Source organism: Conger conger, chromosome 17, assembly GCF_963514075.1.
Source record: "Conger conger chromosome 17, fConCon1.1, whole genome shotgun sequence".
Classification (NCBI taxonomy): domain Eukaryota; kingdom Metazoa; phylum Chordata; class Actinopteri; order Anguilliformes; family Congridae; genus Conger; species Conger conger.
The window spans coordinates 15,072,807-15,093,233 of record NC_083776.1 but is presented as its reverse complement, the minus strand read 5'-3'; the positions used below and the strand labels follow the sequence as shown (position 1 = coordinate 15,093,233).

Genomic DNA, 20,427 nt, shown 5'->3' with positions numbered 1-20,427 from the left:
CTCTTGCCAGTTGCATTACATAATCTCATAACCTTACATACAACTGTATCTTTATGGGCTTTTCTACAATAAATACAAAAAATGAAATCGCCTAATTAAAAAACATTGCTTTTGTGATTTATTGACATTTAAAATTGGATATTTACAGGTTTATTTATACCAGTAGTATAAATGAGTCCTAATTGTATGGTACACAATCATTTAAAAATATACATTAAAATTAATATCTTATTATTCATTATTAAACTCATTATTAAAATGTTACAGTAGACGCAACTATTAACATCTGAAGGTTCAGGACCAAATATCCTTTGAAAAGCATCAGTTGGCCCGTGATTGCAGTTCACACACAGCAGGTACAATGTCATCCAAGTCACGGACACCTTGAGGAAAAAAAAAGAAAAGAAAATAACAAGATCACATTGCAGCCATTGAGAAACATGTAAATCACTTTTTCTTTTCCCTAATGGAAACATTGTTAGGTAGGGAAGTGTGCACCAAAACCAGGTTCTGATGGCAAGCTGATCCATATGAATTGTAACCGCAAATAAATGTTGAGCATACAATGCTTAAGTCTTAAGTATTTGGACAGTGGTTCAATTTCTGTTCTTTTGGACCTATACTACAACACATTGGATTTGAAATGAAACAATGAATAGCAACTTAGTGCAGACTGTCACATTTAACTTGAGGGTATTTACATCCATATCTGGTGATCCCAGTACGAACTGCATACATTTTTATACATATACAACCACACCTTAGACAAGTACCAATTAGAAATGCACTGAAGGACTAAATTAGATGCAAAAGGATTAGTTTCCTTTTATATAAAAAGAAAAGTTGTACCCAAATGAAAACATCACTTCAAATGGCATTTCTGCACATAAGAAAATAATTTATTAACCAATTCTTGGGTGGGAAAAACAGAACAGACCAAATTATTCTTCTCCGCTTAAACGGCATGAAGGTTGGATGGATTCTCAGCTAAAGCGAAAATGACTCGATTGACCACTGTTCCTCAAGTTGTTGTTTTTTTAATAATGTTTCGCAGTAAACATTAGCCGGTTAACATGGGGCATATATTTGGCTTTTCTTAAAATCCAAATGAACATCGTCAAGATGTTGGAATTATATTTACACATAACAGAATGAATAAGGATAAATGTGAGAAGGGCGAACGGCGGAAAGTGTTAAGAGTAGAAAGTAAACGTCACATAGCCTCACCTAGATTGTGCAGCAGCTCCTGGACCATTGTGTGGAATGCAGGAAAAAACTCTGCATGCTCCTCCAGCTTTAGGATGATGCTGAGGACAAACACACTTTCTCAGAGAGCAATTACATTACATTACATTAATGGCATTTGGCAGATGCTCTTATCCAGAGGGACGTACAGTTGATTAGACCAAGCAGGAGACAATCCTCCCCTGGAGCAATGGCCAAGGGCCTTGCTCAAGGGCCCAATGGCTGTTGGGGCCATTGTGGCTATACCAGGGATTGAACCATTGACCTTGCGGGTCCCAGTCATGTACCTTAACCGCTACAGTACTGAGCAGCTGCAGACACACACAACCCTCAACCCACTTGGACTAATGACATTTTGCATCTAAAAACAATCAGATGGTGAGCTCAGTGTTCCTAGGTCAGTTAATCTGTCCGAGACCAAGGAACATTTGATTCTGGGTGTTTTCAAGACCAGGCATGATACAGTGTTAGATTCTAATTTAGCTTTTAGGCAATTTAGGCAGGAGGTACACTTAGGGATAGGAAAAGGCGAGCATTGCTGGGCTGAAGGGCCTGTTCTGAATGTTATGATTCATTACATTTATTTAAAAAAATTTAAATCAACCTGCTTAAACAAAAAATCTTTATCTGCAGGCATTCAAAACATTTTATTTGCATTTCTTGCATCTACAAACGGTTCGTCAAGCTATATTTCTACTGGATTAAGCACAACTACAACAGTCGTTTTCGGGCTAGGCACTGGCTCAGACACAGTTTCAGTGCCCCGACCAGGCTGACACTCACTGCTGGTCCGTGGGCAAGTCATATTCATATATGTCGATTTTATATTCATTCTATTTCAGTGTCAGAAGACCAGGAATTTCAATGAGGACGGAATTTTTTTTGTTGCCATTTACCACTACATTTCGGACACGTCATGCGTGCAGGTTGGCAGGTATGAGGTTGCGGGGATACCTGTCAATGTCACTGGTTCCCAGCAGGCTTTGCAGCTCCTGGTGGTTAAAACTTGTTGAAGAAGAAAACCTTGCCACCTGATTTGCCACCTGATTCACCACCTCACTAGGGGGCGCTCTGTCATCTAGGAGGCAGACAATATACCAAATGGTAAATGGTTGGAATTTATAGTGCCTTTATCCAAAAGGCTGTACAATTGATCTCACACACTCTCACACACTCTCACACACTCTCTCACACTCTCTCACACTCTCTCACACTCTCTCACACTCTCTCACACTCTCTCACACTCTCTCACACTCTCTCACACTCTCTCACACTCTCTCACACACTCTCACACACTCTCACACACTCTCACACACTCTCACACACTCTCACACACTCTCACACACTCTCACACACTCTCACACACTCTCACACACAGTGATTGGCTGCCACGCTCGTCAGGAGCATTTGGGGGTTCAGTGTCTTGCTCACGGACACTTCGACACATGCCAGAAGACGGCTTTTACGGCTTTTACCGCCTGAGCCAATGTCGCCCCCCATAGAAATAAAAAAAAAGATAATGGATATAAATACAACTGGGGACACAGCATTTACTACTTTCGGTAAAGTTTACAACATTTTATTAGTATATTTTATTGCTAATATTTTTTAATTGAAACTTGTGAAAGTGTGAAATATTTAAGTCTGCAATACTGAGGGCCAACTCGACTAATTTTGCCACCAAAGGCTCATAAATTAACTTCAGCAGGGGGATGGGGGGATTGTCAAAACCATGAATATCTGTTTTTGACCTCATACATAATCATCACGGATGGTTAATATTTTCACTGATTCTTCACTTCTCATTCCTATGCATGCATGTCACTAAATACGACATTATAGGGAAGGCATACGACACCAATCAACCCCCGACCACGAACGACCAGCCTGTTTGAATGAGTGCAAACGCGCCTCAGTATAGCAGACCCTGGTGCGTGTCCTACCGAGTTGCAGGACGTCCCGAAGGTTCCTCATGGCGTTGGTCATCTCTCCCAGCTTGGTGTAGACCTCGTTCATGCGAGGGTACACTCCGCTGAGGGAAGGGACATCAAAAAGCTTCTGGAAGTGCGACACCATGGACCTCAGGGAGTTCTTAGTGGGGCTCCGGACCTCCTGATGTGGGGGGGAAAACGATTATAAAAACTGTGTCACAGACACCTTCTAACATATCATAATCCAACAGACCATGCAAGGAGATCTGTTTGACCTCCACATCTTGTAGGACATTTAACATAACATAATGTAACACTGTTGTGTGAAGCTGCTTGAACTGCCACTTGAAGGGGATGCTAATCTATTTACCAGACTAGTACCTGTAACCCTCACCGTTTAATGTGAAGAAGGGAGTCACCCCACTAATGTATTTGGCGCTACTCATTTCTAAATAATGCTCCACTAACATTTCTGTGTTCTGCTCACTTCATATAAAACAGTTATCTGTAATGATCGACTACCCTAAATCAAATTCCCTGCTTATTGTCCCTTTAGATGTGTGTGTGAGTAAAAGCACCTTGGGGTTGCTGTAGATGTGCGTGCTTGTGTGTGTGTGTGTGTGTGTGTGTGTGTGTGTGTGTGTGTTTAAAGTACCTTGAGGTTGTTGTAGATGTGTGTGTGTGTGTGTGTGTGTGTGTGTGTGTGTATGTGTGTGTATAAAGTACCTTGGGGTTGCTTTTCTCCGTCTCCTCCAGCAGGGTGTCCACCATCAGCAGAAGCTCCTCCACGCGCACACCGTCTGTGGGGCTGACGGCGCCCCCTGCTGGCTGCCAGGGTAACAGCCTCTGCACCAGCTTCCTCAGGGCGCAGTGAAGCTCCTTTTAACAGCCAACACCACAAGGGGGCGCACATTCTAAATCACAGATGTGCCAAGAACACCAAAACACTGTGACGTGCCCAACCCCTGGATTTTAAGGGACCTTTTGTACCGATTTCTTTTACTTAAAACTAAATGCATTATGCGGTTGCGTAGGGCTCATTCCTATTCCCTTATATTTCTCCTCCTTTTCATTTTCTGTTCTCCTTTTCTTGCCTCAAGCTCCACCAATTCGGGAGAGGCTAGGAAAAGATGAAAGTAAAGACGGAATAAAGAAACCATGAATTAGGCAAACGGAATGCACAGGTCGATCGCTTATACGTCAGGCTTTCCGGTAAAAAACTTCCGGAAAGGATGCGATGATGTTTTCTTGCTCAAAGATAACACTGGCAGTTCTTAAGGGGTTGGAATGGCCTTAAAGACGGTGGACCTTGATTGATTTCCGGGTCAGGAGCAAGGAAAGGAACAGATTGGAGAAAAATAATAAGTGATGGGAATAAGGCCCTGGTGTCAATGGGGCCCTGGTATGAGGACCGGTTTAATGAATAGGGGGCACTCTTTCCCACCTTCAGCGAAAACAGCTGCTCCGCCCATATCTCTACAGTTGGGAGGAGCTCCTCAAACTCCGCCCCCTCTGCGTCCTCATTGGGCGAACTGCGGCAGGGCCTCTGCCTGTGCAGCTGCAGTGGAGCCCGGGGGTTGCACAGGGTGGTCTTAATGGCGCTGAGGATCTGCCAATCAAATGGAAAAAGGGGTGTGTTCACTACGGGGCTCATTCGCGGAACTAATTTCACAGAACACCTTCAAGGTTCTAAATGCATTAGACGGTGTTAAAATGAACCGTTTTTTAAACAATGAACCTTTGGAGTCAAATTCAAATACAGTCCATCCATCCATCCATTATCTGAACCCGCTTATCCTGATCAGGGTCGCAGGGGGGCTGGAGCCTATCCCAGCATACATTGGGCGAAAGGCAGGAATACACCTTGGACAGGTCGCCAGTCTATCACAGGGCACACACACCATTCACTCACACACTCATACCTACGGGCAATTTAGACTCTCCAATCAGCCTAACGTGCATGTCTTTGGACTGTGGGAGGAAACCGGAGTACCCGGAGGAAACCCACGCAGACACGGGGAGAACATGCAAACTCCGCACAGAGAGGCCCCGGCCGACGGGGATTCGAACCCAGGACCTCCTTGCTGTGAGGCGGCAGTGTTACCCACTGCACCATCCGTGACGCCTCAAATACAGTCACGGCTGCAAATTGTACAACATGGCAGTGCCAGTAAACGCTTTTCACAAGCCCATGGATAGTTAGGGGGTGGCATAACGGGGACTTGGGTCCATATTTTTCCACACCTCATGATCAGCCACAACATGGCATCGCTGCATTAAGTAATCTACTTTTTGCCCTCTTGTGCCCACTGTTTGTCTGTGTAATACATCTTTAAACTACAAATAAAATGGTGTCCAAGTACAGCAAATCGTTCCCACCCCCCTCCCATCGGCAGGTGAGAGTGGAGCCGCTGCCTCCCTACCCTGACGAGTTGGAGAGAGGATTCTGCCCGCCGTGCTCGTAGTTTCAGGGCCGGAACCAGGTGGCTCACATCCTGCACATCCAGCTCCTTACAGGCACTCTACGGCAGCCATACGACACACAAAGAGGGGGGGAAATACGAACTGACAAACCGCTTAAAATAAAGGAGGGCTGTCCATTAGGGTCGTGTCCAAAATGCAAACGGCACATTCAGAAAAGCACACAATGCTTTGAGTGCAGACTCCTGAATTTTACAAATGGGGGGTAGCGTTACGGTACATAAAAATAGAATGAATTTGGTCACGAGATCAAATCCAGCGTAACGGGTGTGGAAGTGGATTTCAGGCCGAGGCGAGGTCACCTTGAGGTACGTCCTGCAGGCAGGAGCAGGGAGGCGCTCCAGGTTCTCCACCTCTGTATTAACTACGACCGTGTTGCCCTCCTCCACAGTGGCCGACCTGGAGGCACCAAACACGAAAAGACCATCAGCCACCAATATCTACACACTGGTATTTTTACTGCAGTACTTTTTTTTCTTTCCCCAGTTTAATTTGCTAACAATATCTGTACGGACAACTTGGGCATAGAACTGTAATTTGTACAGAACATGTACTAAGAATATAATCATTGGTAATTAACCCTTTCAGTCCCAAGAGTGCCATATGGCAGTCTCGACCTTAACCTCATTAACCAATCAGAATGACTGCTGTACTATTGTTTTGAGCCCCTATTAAAACCCATACTAAACTCAACCCCTTGGGAGTCACTTCGGAGTCAGTTCTGAACACACTAGCTTGTTTTGCCAACGTTCCCATGGAGGCCTGGTGGCTCGCTGTTTTCAAAGCCTGGGACTGGACAGGAAGGTGGCTGACCACAGGCACCCAAATGGCAGGAGGACGGAGTCTCACTTGCTCTGCTGGACGATCCTTTCCATGCGTTTCAGCTGGTGTTTGTACGACTTGAGCTCCTTCACAGTGGGCCTGGAGGAACAAGGGCTCAAACTCAACCCACCTGCCGGAGATACATGAGCAAGGGCCTACGAACGTTCCTTTCCCAGTTCACGGGGCTTACACACTGAAGGACTGTGACTAGTGCCAGAGCATACAAGTCAAAGCTGCCCTGAGAAATACCTACTCAACTTAATTTCACTGAATAATTTATACCATTTTATTTGGAGTGTTTAAATGAAACCTTTTGACAATATGCTTGATATCATGATATCATGTATGAGACTAAATGCTCTAAGTCAACGTAACTAATATTACTCTTTACAGTGGGTTATAAAAGCAAGAATGCCAATGAAATGCATTTGACAAGGGTATACGGTTATGAGCAGTCATAAAACAGTGGACAAAGGTTACATGATTACAGCTCTACCATGAAAAACTTGGCAGCACTTAACCTGGACAAAGCAAGAATCACGGCATGTTTATTGCACAGAAGGAACCGGAATATTCAGTGTCTACCTGGACTCTAGATCCTGCTTCAGACGCTGGATTTCGCCCCTCAGTTCCTCCTTCTGTGCCTTAGTCTCCTTCAGCTGGTCTTGGTAGGACTTTGAGAGCACAACAATTGACAACATTTGAGGCCCCCACACAGCCAAGACACTATTTTCAGGCACTATTTTCCAGAATAAAAAAAGGCTTAAAGTAGCATTGAGTAGCTCAGCTTTAAAAAGCCACACTGAACAGAATTTTGCACTAATTACAATTTCACAGGCATAGAAATCAGAATGTGAACACTGAATAGGGAGCACTCAAAGTTTGAAATGACAAAGCTTTATTGATACTCTTTGCCACACTGCGTCAATGCAAAAGGCAAGAGTGCACGAGAGAGTGGACTACCTTCAGCAGAGCTTTTTTAGAAGAAGCATCTGATGCACGGTTGTCCAGTTGTGGGTCAGCCTGGCCTTTTCTTCCTTGGTCTCCATCCTGTGCCCTAAGGGAGCACGATGGGTCAGAACAGGGCAGCTCAGGCTAATCAACCAGTCTTGGGTTTCGGACAGAAATAAAAACCCCTTTCACACTCACTTCAGTTCTGTGCGCAGTTCCTGCATCTGGGCCTCGTACACATCTATAATGTCCATGACCCTGAGAGAGAAATTACAACATTTAAAACTTTATCTTGGAAGTGAGTATAAAGCAACCACTTATGGCTTTCTCTTGACACTCTCCATTGAACAAGTGCCACTGTTCATGAAAAATAAACGTTTGTTGATAACAGTGTTTGAGAACAGCTGATAGGAGCTGTATTAACACACCAAACCAAGAGACCGGTTCGCCAATAAATGATAGAAGACTTAAAAATAATCATATTTTTACAATTTATACCCATTTTTCAGACATCTTATAAAATTGGAAATAGGGATGATGCAAAATACTGTGCTGCCAGATGTTGCAGGACAAGCTATTGTTCTCCCACTAATATTGTGTCAGATGAAGGACACATTATGTAATTTTATCCAAAGTGACGCACAGATGATTAGACTAAATGGTTAAATAAATGGTTGGCATTTATATAGCGCCTTTATCCAAAGCGCTGTACAATTGATGCTTCTCATTCACCCATTCATACACACACTCACACACCAACGGCAATTGGCTGCCATGCAAGGCACTGACCAGCTCGTCAGGAGCATTTGGGGGTTAGGTGTCTTGCTCAGGGACACCTCGACACAGCCCGGGCGGTGGATCGAACCGGCAACCCTCTGACTAAGCAGGAGACAATCCTCCCCTGGAGCAATGGTCAAGGGCCTTGCTCAAGGGCCCACCGGCTGCATAGATCTCATTGTGGTGAAACCGGGGATCGAACCACCGACCTTGCGGGTCCCAGTCATGTACCTTAACCACTACACTACAGAGCAGCCCCAGACACACAGAACCCTCAACCCACTTGGACAAATGACATTTAGCCTATGAAAACAATCATAAAAACAATCAGATGGTGAGCTCAGTGTTCGTAGGTCAGTTCATCTGTCCGAGACCAAGGAAAATTTGATTCTGGGTGTTTTCAAGACCAGGCTTGATACTGCGTTAGATTCTATTTAGCTTTTAGGCAATTAAGGCAGTAGCTACACTTGGGGATAGGAAAAGGTGAGCATTGCCGGGGTGAATGGCCTGTTCTGAATATTATTATCGATTTTTTTAACTCTGTCGGCTTAAACAAAAAATCTTTATCTGCAGGCATTCAAAGCATTTTATTTGCATTTCTTTACATTACATCTTGCATCTACAAACTGTTCGTGAGGCTATATATCTACAGGATTAAGCACAACTACAACAGTCATTTTCGGGCTAGGCACTGGCTCAGACATAGTTTCAGTGCCCCGACCAGGCAGACACTCACTGCTGGTCCGTGGGTGAGTTGGCCCGGGCGGACCTTTTGCGGATCTGCTGGAAGACTTGGTTCTGCCGGGCCACCCGACGCTCCTCCTCTTTGACGGCAAAGTAGAGCTTCCGCTGAAGCTGGGCAATGACCTCCTTCTCCATGGTCAGCTTCTGCTCGAGGGCCTGGCGCTGCTTCTACCAGGGAAACCACATCACGGCCATGATGTCACACTCTACACCAGGGCCAGAGCTGCCTTTTCTCCTGGCGCGCTTCTGCACTCCAGTCCTTAACACAACTGACTAAAGAAGACTATTCTTCTCGCCATGCATAGCCATTTCTGACAATGCAACTAAAGGGGGGGGGAAATAACCCCTCTGAACATGGAAGTGTAATTATGAAAAATTTACATCTTATTCTGGGGATGCAACAGTAGTTACAACAAAATCCTTCATACAGTGGTACCCCATGATCAAGTTTGAGAACCACAGGCCAAATAAATTCCACACCCGAATAATGGTGCAGTACACTGGTATATTTCACTGATATAAGCCACAGCCATCAGACTCAAGATAGCAGAACCCCCCCCCCCCGGCCCACCATACCTCAGCCTCGCTCTTGTCCTGCATCAGCTGTTTGACCTGGACGTTCTGCTGCGCGGCCTTGCTGATGTAGCTGTCTTCCAGCTCCTGGACTTTGGCCTTGACCTTATCCAGGAGTCCCTGGAGCTCAGAGGCTCTCTGGGCCTGCTGTGCTGTCCTGGCCTGCTGCTGCTGGACCTCCTCCCTGCACAGGAGAACGGAGATGCCGGTTGACCCAACGCCAACAGAGAGCTGGAGCTGGCTCAGGGCCGGGGCCATTCCCTTTCTCCGTGTCTTGTCCCTCACGTTTCTCCGTTTCTCTCCCCCTCTGCGGAGGTCCCTTGTGGTCTCAGTCTGACAGCGTTAGCACCACAGGTCTACTCCACTGAGGGAGTGCGTACCTTATCTGCACAACTAGATTCCTCCCCCTTTGTGTAACCACCAAGAATTTGGTTCAGAGAAAGAACCACAAAGCCACTTCCCATTACAGGAAACCGTAAAGCATACAATATTTCATCTCTACGTTTGTAACCTGTTAAATTTCATGCGCATGTCCGGTACACAAGTCACCAGGAATAGTACAAACTTCGGTCTTACGGTATACAATACACATTAAATATTACAGTGAATGCTGTCGGCATGTCCGACTACATTCTCTACTCAGGCAATTGATTCTGGTCCAACTGACCAAAACACCAAATCGAATCCCTAAAATGATGCTGAAAAGTGCTGCCACTGATTGGGTTTCTGTGCTTGGGGGCGGCATCGATCCACCATGACAGGTGGGATCCCCGAGTCACACATGGCCAGGCTGTGCTCCTCGTCTTCTCAAGGGGTATTGTGTGACAGCAGGTGGCCGATACAAGAGTCACCTTGGAGGGGTCTCCTCGCACTCAAAACAATAGGCTGATGGAGACCTCAGGTATCTGGCCTACAGGGGAAAACCTGCATTACTGAATATGAGGGTGGAAACTGGGTCTGACCTTCTCGGTTACAATAATTAATAAAAGCTGAACACACACGTTATTACACCAGTCTACAATATGTACATCACATGTATGTATTGTCATGACTAACATAATAGGAATATTTAACCTATACACAAAGCCGGGAGCAAGTGTTGAGGAGTTATTAACCGCTTCATAGCAAACGCAGCTAGTGAACAAAGGAGAATCATGGTCAGTAATCCAGTTTCGTTTGTTAGTGGATATTACAGTAAATGGCAAATGGATTGGGCATTTATATAGCACTTTTATCCAAAGCTCAATTACTGCCTCTCATTCACACACAGACAAACACACACTTCGACCTTCAACACACCCAGGGTGGGGGACCAAACCGGCAACCTTCCAACTGCCAGACGACCGCTCTTACCTCCTGGGGTAATGTCGCCCCAGTACATGTTTGTGTGTAACTCACGGCAGAGGAAGGGGGCTTTACTTTAACTGGCCGTTGGACTGGATGAGCTCCTGGATCAAGGCTTGTCTGCGCTCAGAATCTGTCACCATCGTCTTCAGCATCTGTCTGATCTCCGAGGCAGCCTTCTTCTCCAGAAGAACCAAATCTGAGAGCCAGTGACAATTGGGAAAGGGTAGAAATGTATATAATGATTATTATTGTTGTTGTTATTATTAGGGGTATTTGTCATAGTAGCATTGTACTATTGTTCACGTTATGTAAAAAAGGAGAAGAATAATAATTGCTTTGTACTAATAAATGTTAACAGTTTATACTGTCAATTTTGAATAATCTGCCTTAAAAATGCATGCAGTACAGGGTTGTAGGACCCTACCCATAAGGACTTAAACATTGTGTCACTAAAGAATGTACATACATTTATTTACATGAATTATACACACTTTATTAATGAGTATTAATGAGTACTCCATAGAAGAAAAAAAAATAAAAAAAAACAAAAAATAAAAAAAAAACAGCCATGACAACCAGGCATGCGGTGCAAAGGCTGCACGGACAGAAACGCAGTAATCAAGCTGGACTTGGAACATGAGAGGCGGGGGGGGAGTAGAGAGAACATTAAGAGCCATATGCCCTCCGGGCTTCAGGAGAAATTATATATCATGAGAGCTTGAAGGCTTGATTGGCCTGATTGGCCACATGGCATCATGTGGAAAGGACAGCTTAAGCTGCTAATTTGCTATGTTAACAAAACATATCTTGGTAAAGCCAATGCCCGTAGTCTGACAATTGTAAAAAATATAAACTCTTTCCGAGCAATAAATAAAGAAATATATTTTTAAGTACTTAGCTAAGCATTAATGTACCTAACCCTTGTTTTCTATTGAATGTTGAACGGCCTTGGCTGAAAACAAACAGATGAAAATACAAAATTACATCAATTTGCTTTTATATCCATTTATATTTTTTGTGCTTTTAACTGATAGGTGATGCAGTAAAATGGTACCGCATCATTTTTGGTGCAAGGGTTTGACACTAACATCAGTGGGATTTAAAAGGTTGTGTCGGTTGAACCATACCAGCAGGGTTCCTGTTCTCCATTGGGTCAGTGAAGTGAACGGGCTTGAAGCCATGATGCTGGAGGTGTCGGTTGACTGCGTCCCACTCGGTCTGTTCCTGCTGCAGGGATTCAGAAACAAATGACTCTTTCTGCAGGTGCTGAGCACAATATAGGCAATCCTGGTCTTTAAAAGTGTGCCCAGATTCGCTGCTCTTTAAAACGCAAAGGAATAGCTCCTGCAAAAGGCAAACCAAACATGACCATCGCGTTTGATGACCGCAAGCAATTTTCCCCAAATCTCTCTAAACCAGATTCACGGTCACTTGTAAATACCAAGATGCAACAATTGCCATCACGAACACAAAGAGGATAAATTAATCCTGATACAACACAATATTTGAAACCCTTAAGTTTAAGTTGAAATTAACTGAACAGTTGAAGGACTTTCCCTTTTTTCCTCATTTTTAGAGAGAAAATAATGACCATAGGCAATTTCTCATCCTGTATTTCTCGTGAGGGTGTAAGTTTTACCTTGAATTGACTGCAGGTCCACAAATAAACGTAGGTATTCTCTCTTTGATGCATTACACAGTTCTCATTCTTCCTGTTCATCACTGCTGTCTTCTCACTTAAGATAACGTATTTGTCCGAAAAAACTAGAATACGTCTATTCAATCACGAAAGACAACTGTTCACTCTCTTAGCGTGCCCGACTAGTGTGTGCTCACTCTTCCTACTGGCTTTTATCTACCTGACAAAGAGCATCAGGTTTCTGGACGTGATATTGAAACCTGGCTGAAAACTGGCTGAGCGAACAAAAAACATCAATGAAAGAATTTAGCCTTCACTGCTTCAGTGACTTCAGAAACTAGCCAGCCAAACGTACCAACACTTTTGAGTCAACGTTACCTGTTCCATGTCTCTTCGTCCACCTGTAAGTTACACATAAGAGTTGTTTTAGCCACACATAGAATACGTTGAATTCAGAGAAAGTTACCCAGCTAGACTTGAATGCACACGTTTTTTGTTTTTGTAGCAACATATATTTATAATTATCAACAGTTAATTATAACTATTAATTACTGTTACTCTTTATAAACGTGTGTCATTCCGCAACAAACATGAAATGACAAGTGTGAAAATGCAGCGAACGTAAAGTTAACGTTAACGCGAGATCATTTGGTGATACGCAAATCCAAATTTAAAGAACACGCGAACTAGTCAACCAAGTTTGGATAGTTAACGTTATAAGTTACATGATTTTTCTACATCTGGTAGCTACAGGTGTCTTACCCAACACAGATTCAAAAACATTAGGTAACGCTAATTTAACTGTTAGTTAACTTAGCTACCTAATGACAATACAATGTCGACTTAGCTAGCTAGGTGTCCATATAACACGTGACTATAACGTCAGCTAACTGAATTTCGTCTCATTTCAGGCCATCAAAATGTATTTTTTAGGCCAGATCGTTTCAGTTTAATTGTACTTATACTTACACGCAAGTTAGCTCGCTACTAACATTGACGCTTTCCCCGTAAAGTTTTGAAAGCAACTTGAGCAAGAAGATGGAAACTGATTCGTTTGATTTCTACCAATTGGCCTGGCGACGCTGTTAAGTGTCACGCCTTTGTTTCCTCTGAGTGGTTGCAAAGAATGATTGACGGGTGCTGAACTAAACAGTAGGCTTGGAATTCCGATGTTACAAATTTGTACTGAAATGCCTAATTCTTCGGATCGACCGGTTCAATACATATTTTCAAGAAACAATAGTCCATCAATTAAAACGATGCAAAAGCCAAGAAGGGGGTCTGATGCAAACCTCTGATTGGTGTATACGCCGAGAGAACTATAGATGGCCAATCACAGCCATTTCTACACAAGGAGAAAGAAATCTAGAAAACCAGAGAATGCAGGATTTAATTAATTCAGGCCAAGCAGATTACAGACAATATACGTCTGATCTGCGCTAGGTAATAAAAACTCGCCATAAAAACGGTGTGAATTCAGCTGCTGGTCTGATGCAGATTCAGGTCTGCATGTCCCAGGTGTGTGACGCAGTGTGCTCGTGTCTCGCGAGAATCTTTTTTTAATTTAACGTCATTGTTGTGTTCGCTCTTCTTCAAAAATACTCAAAATCAACAACTGTGTGAGTGGTTGAAAACAAACATTGGTTAAAATGCACTTGCAGTGCAACGAGGACGAAGAGAGCATACAATGAAGCTTAAGGACTTATTCGATGACGAGTCTTTGCTAGCACGGCTTAACTAGCAAGGTCCTCTTTAACTGGTTTCCATAGTGACCGTTTCTATCACAGTGACAAACCTTAAATTAATATGACACTGTGGGCTCTTTGCCAGCTTGCTAGTTATCCATATTTACACTGAATTACAAAGTGTTATTGGATTTGTGTTCGTCAAACAAGCAGGTAAGGCTGCTTTATCAATCATGTAACGTTATACCGTTTCTTCCAGAAAGCTGACAAGGTAGGTGGTCTTATAACTAACGTTAGTTGGCAAGCATTTTCTGTAGAGCTAAGGCTAATTAACATCAACGCTAACGTTATAGGTCGTGGTCAACTTGCGGTACTGGCTAAAATTACATGTATTATTGCAAGACACGGAGCATTGTATTTTCCATGTCAAGTGTAGCAGAGCAGCAAAGCTAAGTTACTCTTTGCTAGCCTACGTTAGTTAACTTACAAGCGTTATTTCAGTTGTTGCACACTTCCTAAACAAACACGAGCAGTGGAATATAGCGAACTGTTATTGCTCATATGAATCTAGATGTAAACATTACAGTTTAAGTTAGTTAATGGAAAGAGGGTAAAGTTCACCATCGACTCATAGATCGTGAACTCCTAGATGTAACTTTAAAGCTAATTTCCAAAAAAAGTCTTGACGTTTATTTTTTGTAGTGAATGACGACCTATTTAGAGTCGAAGTCTCTTTAACAGAAAATAACATTTAGCGTTTGAATTGCTTGACACCCAGTCCCTATATAGCCAGTGTGATGGGATTAATCCTCTTACCACTAATTCACTTTGTGCTGAGCGAACGCACATAGAGCGAGTAATGTGTAGCGTGTTCCCGTCCAGAAGTGTCATCCTATGCCAACCCTGGTTGACCAGTTAGACCAGCTCAAGGTATGTCTTGGAAAAGCTGTTAGTTGGTCAAATCTGGATTTTACACCAGGGAATGATTGCAAGTGGCAAGGATCGCCAATGATCTGTGACTGTAATGTTGTACAATAATATACTATAAAACACGTGACTTAATGTAATAAATTGAGTCACCTCGTTATTCCACTTCTTTCGGGCCTGCAAGCATTGTCATCGCAACAGGATGTCTGGGGACTTGGTGGGCGTTTGGGAAGTAGCATTGAGCGATGGTGTTCACAGGATCGAATTTGAGCATGGGACCACTACGGGAAAACGCGTAATTTACATCGATGGAAAGGTAAGCACCTTCTTTTTGAAGCTGTTAAAGCTGATGTATGCATTCCTTTACCAATGCCGTGCTTCAAATGAACACCAAGTCTGGCGAGTGAAACTGAATGGGTTCTTCCAAGGACCAGGTCACTTATACAGTAGGGCATGTAAACCAGGGGCCTGTTTCACAAAGCAAGATTATGGAATTAGCTGGACAATGGAGTTAAACCCAGAAATGCTATTCTGTCCATGTTCTAGATTTGGGACTGGAGTACAGTTATCCAATGATCCTACTTTGTCAAACAAGGCCTTATTTGATATCTTTAATTGTTTGTCTTTCAAGTAGCTTGTGTATTTTATATCTCAATCAGTGTATTGTTGATTTTGTCTCTTCTGATAACAATCTAAAATGAAACATTAAAACGTATTTGTTGTTATTGCATCACATTTGCTTCATTCTCAAAATTGAAATCCATGGCCCATATTTAGTAAGTCTGTGCTGCAACATTTGCATGCAAGCATTTACGTGAATAACTTCTCATGCAGGAAGTGGTGAGGAGGGACTGGATGTTCAAACTTGTGGGAAAAGAGACTTTCACGGTTGGCGGCACGGAAACCAAAGCAACGATAAACATCGATGCAGTCAGTGGCTTTGCTTACGAGTACACCTTGGAGATCAATGGCAAGAGCCTCAAAAAATACATGGAGAACAGAGGCAAAGTCACCAGTACATGGGTGCTGAACCTCGATGGTGTCGACTGCAGGATAGTCCTTGGTAAGAGATCTGTAGTGCCTTTGACCTCATATAGGGAGCGACATTGGCTCAGGCAGTAAGAGCAGTCGTCTGGCAGTCGGAGGGTTGCCGGTTGCCCTGGGTGTGTCTGAGCAAAACACCTAACCCCCAAATGCTCCTGACAAGCTGGTTGGTGCCTTGCATGGCATTGACGTGTGAGTGTGTGCATGACTGGGTTAATAACATTGGTGTGTGAATGACTGGGTGAATGAGAAGCATTAATTGTACAGCGCTTTGGATAAAGGCGCTATATACAGTTGTGTTCAAGAAAATAGCAGTACAACATCAGTAACTTGATGAACCACTGTAATTAGTAGTAGTGATATTTCTGCATGTAGATGTAGTAGTGTAATAGAAAAACAACAGACCCAACTGTCATGACATGCGCGCTGCTTGTTCTGAGTAATTGACTCATTCATTGAAAGGGGCATGTTCAAAATAATAGCAATGTGGAGTTTAATTTGAGAATTAATTCTGTGAAAACAGGTGTCATTAACATTTGATTAAAAAGTTGGTTGGAGAGGGGAAAACGTATAAAGAAATGCAGCAAATGATAGGATGCTCAGCTAAAATGATCTCAAATGCTTTAAAATGGCAACAAAAACCTGAAACAAGCGGAATAAAACCAGCAACTACTGTTAAAACGGGTCGAAGAATAATCAGAATGGCAAAGATTCAGCCATTCATCAGCTCCAGTAGATCAAAGATGATCTACAATTACCTGTAAGTGCTGTTACAGTCAGAAGACATTTGATCAAAGCTAAGCTGAAATGGGTGTTTCAACAAGACGACCGCAAACACACAAGTAAGCGAGCAACATCTTAGGTCCAGACAAAAAGGATTGAGGTAATGGAGTGGCCAGCTCAATCCCTTGGCCCCATTGAGAACTTGTGGGTTGACATTAAAAATGCAATTTCTGAAGCAAAAACCAAAAATTCACAGGAACTGTGGAATGTAGTTTGTTCATCCTGGGCTGAAATACCTGTTTCTAGGTGGCAGAAGTTGGTTGACTCGATGCAACGCAGATGCACAGCAGTTGGTTATGCAACTAAATATTAGTTCAGTAATTTAAAGTGAAGTTAAATCTTGAAAAATTTCTTCAGTTTATACAGTTTGAAGAGAGTTTGAAGAGAAAAATGCCGACTGCCATTTTTTTGAACATATTTCCTTTGCTTCCTGTAAAAAAATAATGCAAACTTGATAAAATTTGCTAATGCTTTGATTTGGAATTAAATGTGTAATGTTTCCATTTGAAATATTGAACTAAAAGCTATTAAAAAATATTTGCACTTCATTGACTTTTTTTAACGCACTGCTATTTATTTGAACTCAACTGTAAATGCACTATATAAATGCCAACCATTCAATTTAATTTAATTTCATGATGTTATTCAGATTCTGATTCGAAAAAGTTGATTTGCCCTGTTATGACCCGGTCCAAGGCCAAGGTAAACGATAGGGAGATGGGAGTGTAGAATGGGGAGTGGGAACGAAACGGACACTACAGACCGACGAGTGACTCCGGTCCTGTCCTAAACAATTCTAAATCGACCTTAGCTAGTCTTCAAAAGCTTACCGAGCTCGAAGTGGTGTGTAGCCAACCCCCAACGGAGATCAGGTCTCCTCCCAGGATTGCAAAGCAAAATAACAAACGGTGTCCCAGCTGGAAATACTCTACCTTTACCGGAGCCACTATACGGCGAGCAGAGGGCCAACTCAAAAGCTCAGCCAGGGTCGAGCACAAGGGAGGCACTGGGTGAACGCATCACCCTTGAACAATGTACTTAACCTTAATAATGCTTGAGTATGTATCCAGCTGTAAGAATGCTTGTGTAAAAATGCTTGTGTAAAAACGCAAAAGCTGTGTAAATCCAGATACAAGCATCTGTTAATCTGAGTTATTGTACGGCACAATGTTTTGGTACAGTGTCGGTCCGTCAACTGTATATTTTGAAACCCGAATTTAAGGACTATAAACACAGAGAGGGTGAGCCAACATGTCAGTGAGCCTTTTACAATAATAGGAAGGGATTTACAAACTTTTAAATGCCAGTAAAGTAATATAGTTCTCAAACACATTATGGTTGTAATGTCTCCGGCCGCCCTTTTTCTTTGGAGACCTCATTTAATTTTTACTCTTTTGACAGAGAAAGACACAATGGACATATGGTGCAATGGTCAAAAAATGGAGACTGCGGTAAGCTTTCAGTGTGGACAGTAGGTGCCTCCTCTCTATCCGGGACGGGTAGACATGTTAGCCAATGAACTTAAAACATCTATGCAGTGTCTTGTCAACATATTCTGACCAATGGACAGTTTTCACATTTAACTGGTTAACAAATGACACATTCACATTTTTATCCATTTAATATTTATTCAAAATTATTCAAAATAAAATACTTTATGAACATGTTTTTCAGTATTCGTATTGAACTTCAGGTCACTTGCACTTGACTGGACACATTTTACAACTCCAACTCCTACCATGAAAAGTTAGGGCCAGTTCTGGACCAATACAGGGACAGGTGCACCGGGGTAATTTTTTACTAGTATATTCCAACACTATATTTTGGCAAATATACAAATTACTGCTGCCATAAGATGTAGCTTCATACACTGCTAGGACATGAATTGTATTTATATTTAAAAATGTATAATGCACTGCACTATTTTCAATTCCCCTGAGGGAACGCATGCAAAAATCAGCAGATCCTTTTTTAGAGCGCCGATTAAAATGGGCCCTTTTCTGAGTCCGCAGGGCGAGTTTGTGGAGGACGGCACGGAGACGCACTTCACCGTAGCCGACCACGACTGCTGCATCAAGGCGGTGAGCAGCGGGAGGAAACGGGACGGACTGATCCACACGCTGCTGGTGGACGGGGTGGAGGTGGCAGAGTCCACCGAGTGAAAACCAGGGGTCGCAATGCGCATTCCTCCCAAGAACAGGCCCGACTGCACTTTAAACAGCAGAATTTTTTCGTTGTTTTTAAACGTAGTTCATTTGTAATTTTATACACGCAATACAGTATGTGTAGAGAGAGGAACAGTCACTATACCGGCCATTTCCATCAATGGTTGGCATTTAGTTGTTTAAATAAAGCAAGTGTGGGAACCTCACCGCTGTTGACACTTGGAAGGCTCTGCTCCAATTTGAGAACAGTTCCTTTGTTTTTTTGTTTTTTTTTCTCAATAATCTGCATTTCAGATGAAGTGCACTTTCTGCTGTTATATAGTGCTGTGAATAGATCCTATCCAGTATGACAGGCTTATACTGGCACTGTAAACAAAGTGAATTTCCTAGTGGAGTCACTGCAGGGAAGCCCGTCGCTCAAGGCCACAGCAGCAGTCTGTTGCATAGGATTGGACATGAAAACTACCTGGTGCAGAGGCAGTTCAATTGGACCACTACTTCAAATCTGTATTTTCTGTTTCTTGTTATGCTTGTACATTGGCACTATGCGTACTATACAATCTACAGTCATGAAAACACGCCTCAGGGCAATGTTCTATGAAACTTATTCTGATGTATAGAATTGTTCGCATATTATCTCTTGATCCTGAGACAGATTTCTATATAAAATACATGTTAATAATAAAACATCAGCATCTGTGATAAGTAAATTGATAGTGTGCTTTTTTTTGTACAGTATAAAAAATTATGAAGAGAATCCCTCTACTGATATGTGGATGTGGAAGAAGAAATTGATAAATTGAGAGATTACTTGGGTACAAAAGCTTAATTTTCAGTCATATTTACCTTTTTCTATTCAGTGCTGCAAATTATCCCTCAACAATTCAACTTTCAGGATAATACCACCTTTTGAATGATTACGCAATGCATATGTTGAAATTTGTATAATTGTTTACCATTTCTCTCTTTTGAGTCGATTTTCTCAAAACCTGATTTTGGTCGAAACTTTGCAAACCTTTACTCCATATCCAGGAGAGTATTATCTTGTTATAAGCTTTAGGGCCAGGTACGACATCACAAATCGCATGGATCCTGAAATTTCATAATTTGTCCAAAAAAAAAAAAAATCCTTAATTGGGTACTGGTGAAATAAAAAATAAAAACAAATCTTCAAACAGGCTCAAAACAATCTTCAAACAGGTATTTTTGTGTCAGAATTTATATTTACAAGTCTCATGAAATGATCTGGAAGACCGAAGATGTGTTTTTGGTGGAACATAACCTTAAGATATTCTAACACAGCACAAGATTAT

The 20,427-nt window shown here is 42.6% G+C and overlaps 2 protein-coding genes across 9 annotated transcripts; one reads left to right on the top strand and one right to left on the bottom strand.

Annotated features, from left to right (window-relative positions):
- Nucleotides 1-95: 95 nt before the first annotated feature.
- cep70 (centrosomal protein 70) lies at nt 96-14,039 on the bottom strand. Of its 5 annotated transcripts, XM_061226747.1 has the most exons (19): nt 13,969-14,039; nt 13,803-13,875; nt 12,889-12,911; nt 11,999-12,098; nt 10,944-11,067; nt 9,528-9,708; nt 8,944-9,119; nt 7,629-7,688; nt 7,443-7,536; nt 7,065-7,153; nt 6,507-6,578; nt 5,960-6,056; nt 5,600-5,698; nt 4,621-4,785; nt 3,903-4,055; nt 3,189-3,357; nt 2,200-2,323; nt 1,228-1,307; nt 96-383 (listed from the first exon to the last, which is right to left on the bottom strand). In XM_061226747.1, the coding sequence occupies exons 1-19, from the start codon at nt 13,969-13,971 to the stop codon at nt 322-324; spliced, it is 1,944 nt and encodes a 647-aa protein (XP_061082731.1). In that variant the 5' UTR covers nt 13,972-14,039; the 3' UTR covers nt 96-321. The 5 variants fall into 5 exon arrangements, with proteins under 5 accessions (XP_061082731.1, XP_061082733.1, XP_061082735.1 ...); XM_061226749.1 differs by lacking the exon at nt 13,969-14,039 and having other exon boundaries at nt 13,803-13,920; XM_061226751.1 differs by lacking the exons at nt 13,803-13,875; nt 13,969-14,039 and adding an exon at nt 13,480-13,731 and having other exon boundaries at nt 12,866-12,911.
- faima (Fas apoptotic inhibitory molecule a) lies at nt 13,669-19,824 on the top strand. 4 transcript variants are annotated; one of them, XM_061226756.1, is made up of 5 exons: nt 13,669-14,028; nt 15,324-15,438; nt 15,957-16,185; nt 18,351-18,400; nt 18,962-19,824. In XM_061226756.1, exons 2-5 carry the CDS (start codon nt 15,325-15,327, stop codon nt 19,109-19,111), a joined length of 543 nt encoding a protein of 180 aa, XP_061082740.1. In that variant the 5' UTR covers nt 13,669-14,028; nt 15,324; the 3' UTR covers nt 19,112-19,824. The 4 variants fall into 4 exon arrangements, with proteins under 4 accessions (XP_061082740.1, XP_061082736.1, XP_061082739.1 ...); XM_061226752.1 differs by having other exon boundaries at nt 13,673-14,028; nt 15,307-15,438; XM_061226755.1 differs by lacking the exon at nt 13,669-14,028 and adding an exon at nt 14,052-14,408.
- The last annotated feature ends 603 nt before the right edge of the window (nt 19,825-20,427 follow it).

Excerpts from the sequence above, each read along its gene's own strand:
- faima (XM_061226752.1), top strand. The coding sequence starts at position 14,002 with ATGCAGATTCAGGTCTGCATGTCCCAG. Across the intron at positions 16,186-18,350 it reads CGACTGCAGGATAGTCCTTG|AGAAAGACACAATGGACATA; the intron begins GTAAGAGATCTG and ends CTCTTTTGACAG. Across the intron at positions 18,401-18,961 it reads GTCAAAAAATGGAGACTGCG|GGCGAGTTTGTGGAGGACGG; the intron begins GTAAGCTTTCAG and ends CTGAGTCCGCAG.
- cep70 (XM_061226747.1), bottom strand. Across the intron at positions 11,068-11,998 it reads GGAGAACAGGAACCCTGCTG|ATTTGGTTCTTCTGGAGAAG; the intron begins GTATGGTTCAAC and ends ACTGGCTCTCAG. Across the intron at positions 7,154-7,442 it reads CTAAAAAAGCTCTGCTGAAG|TCCTACCAAGACCAGCTGAA; the intron begins GTAGTCCACTCT and ends GTGCTCTCAAAG.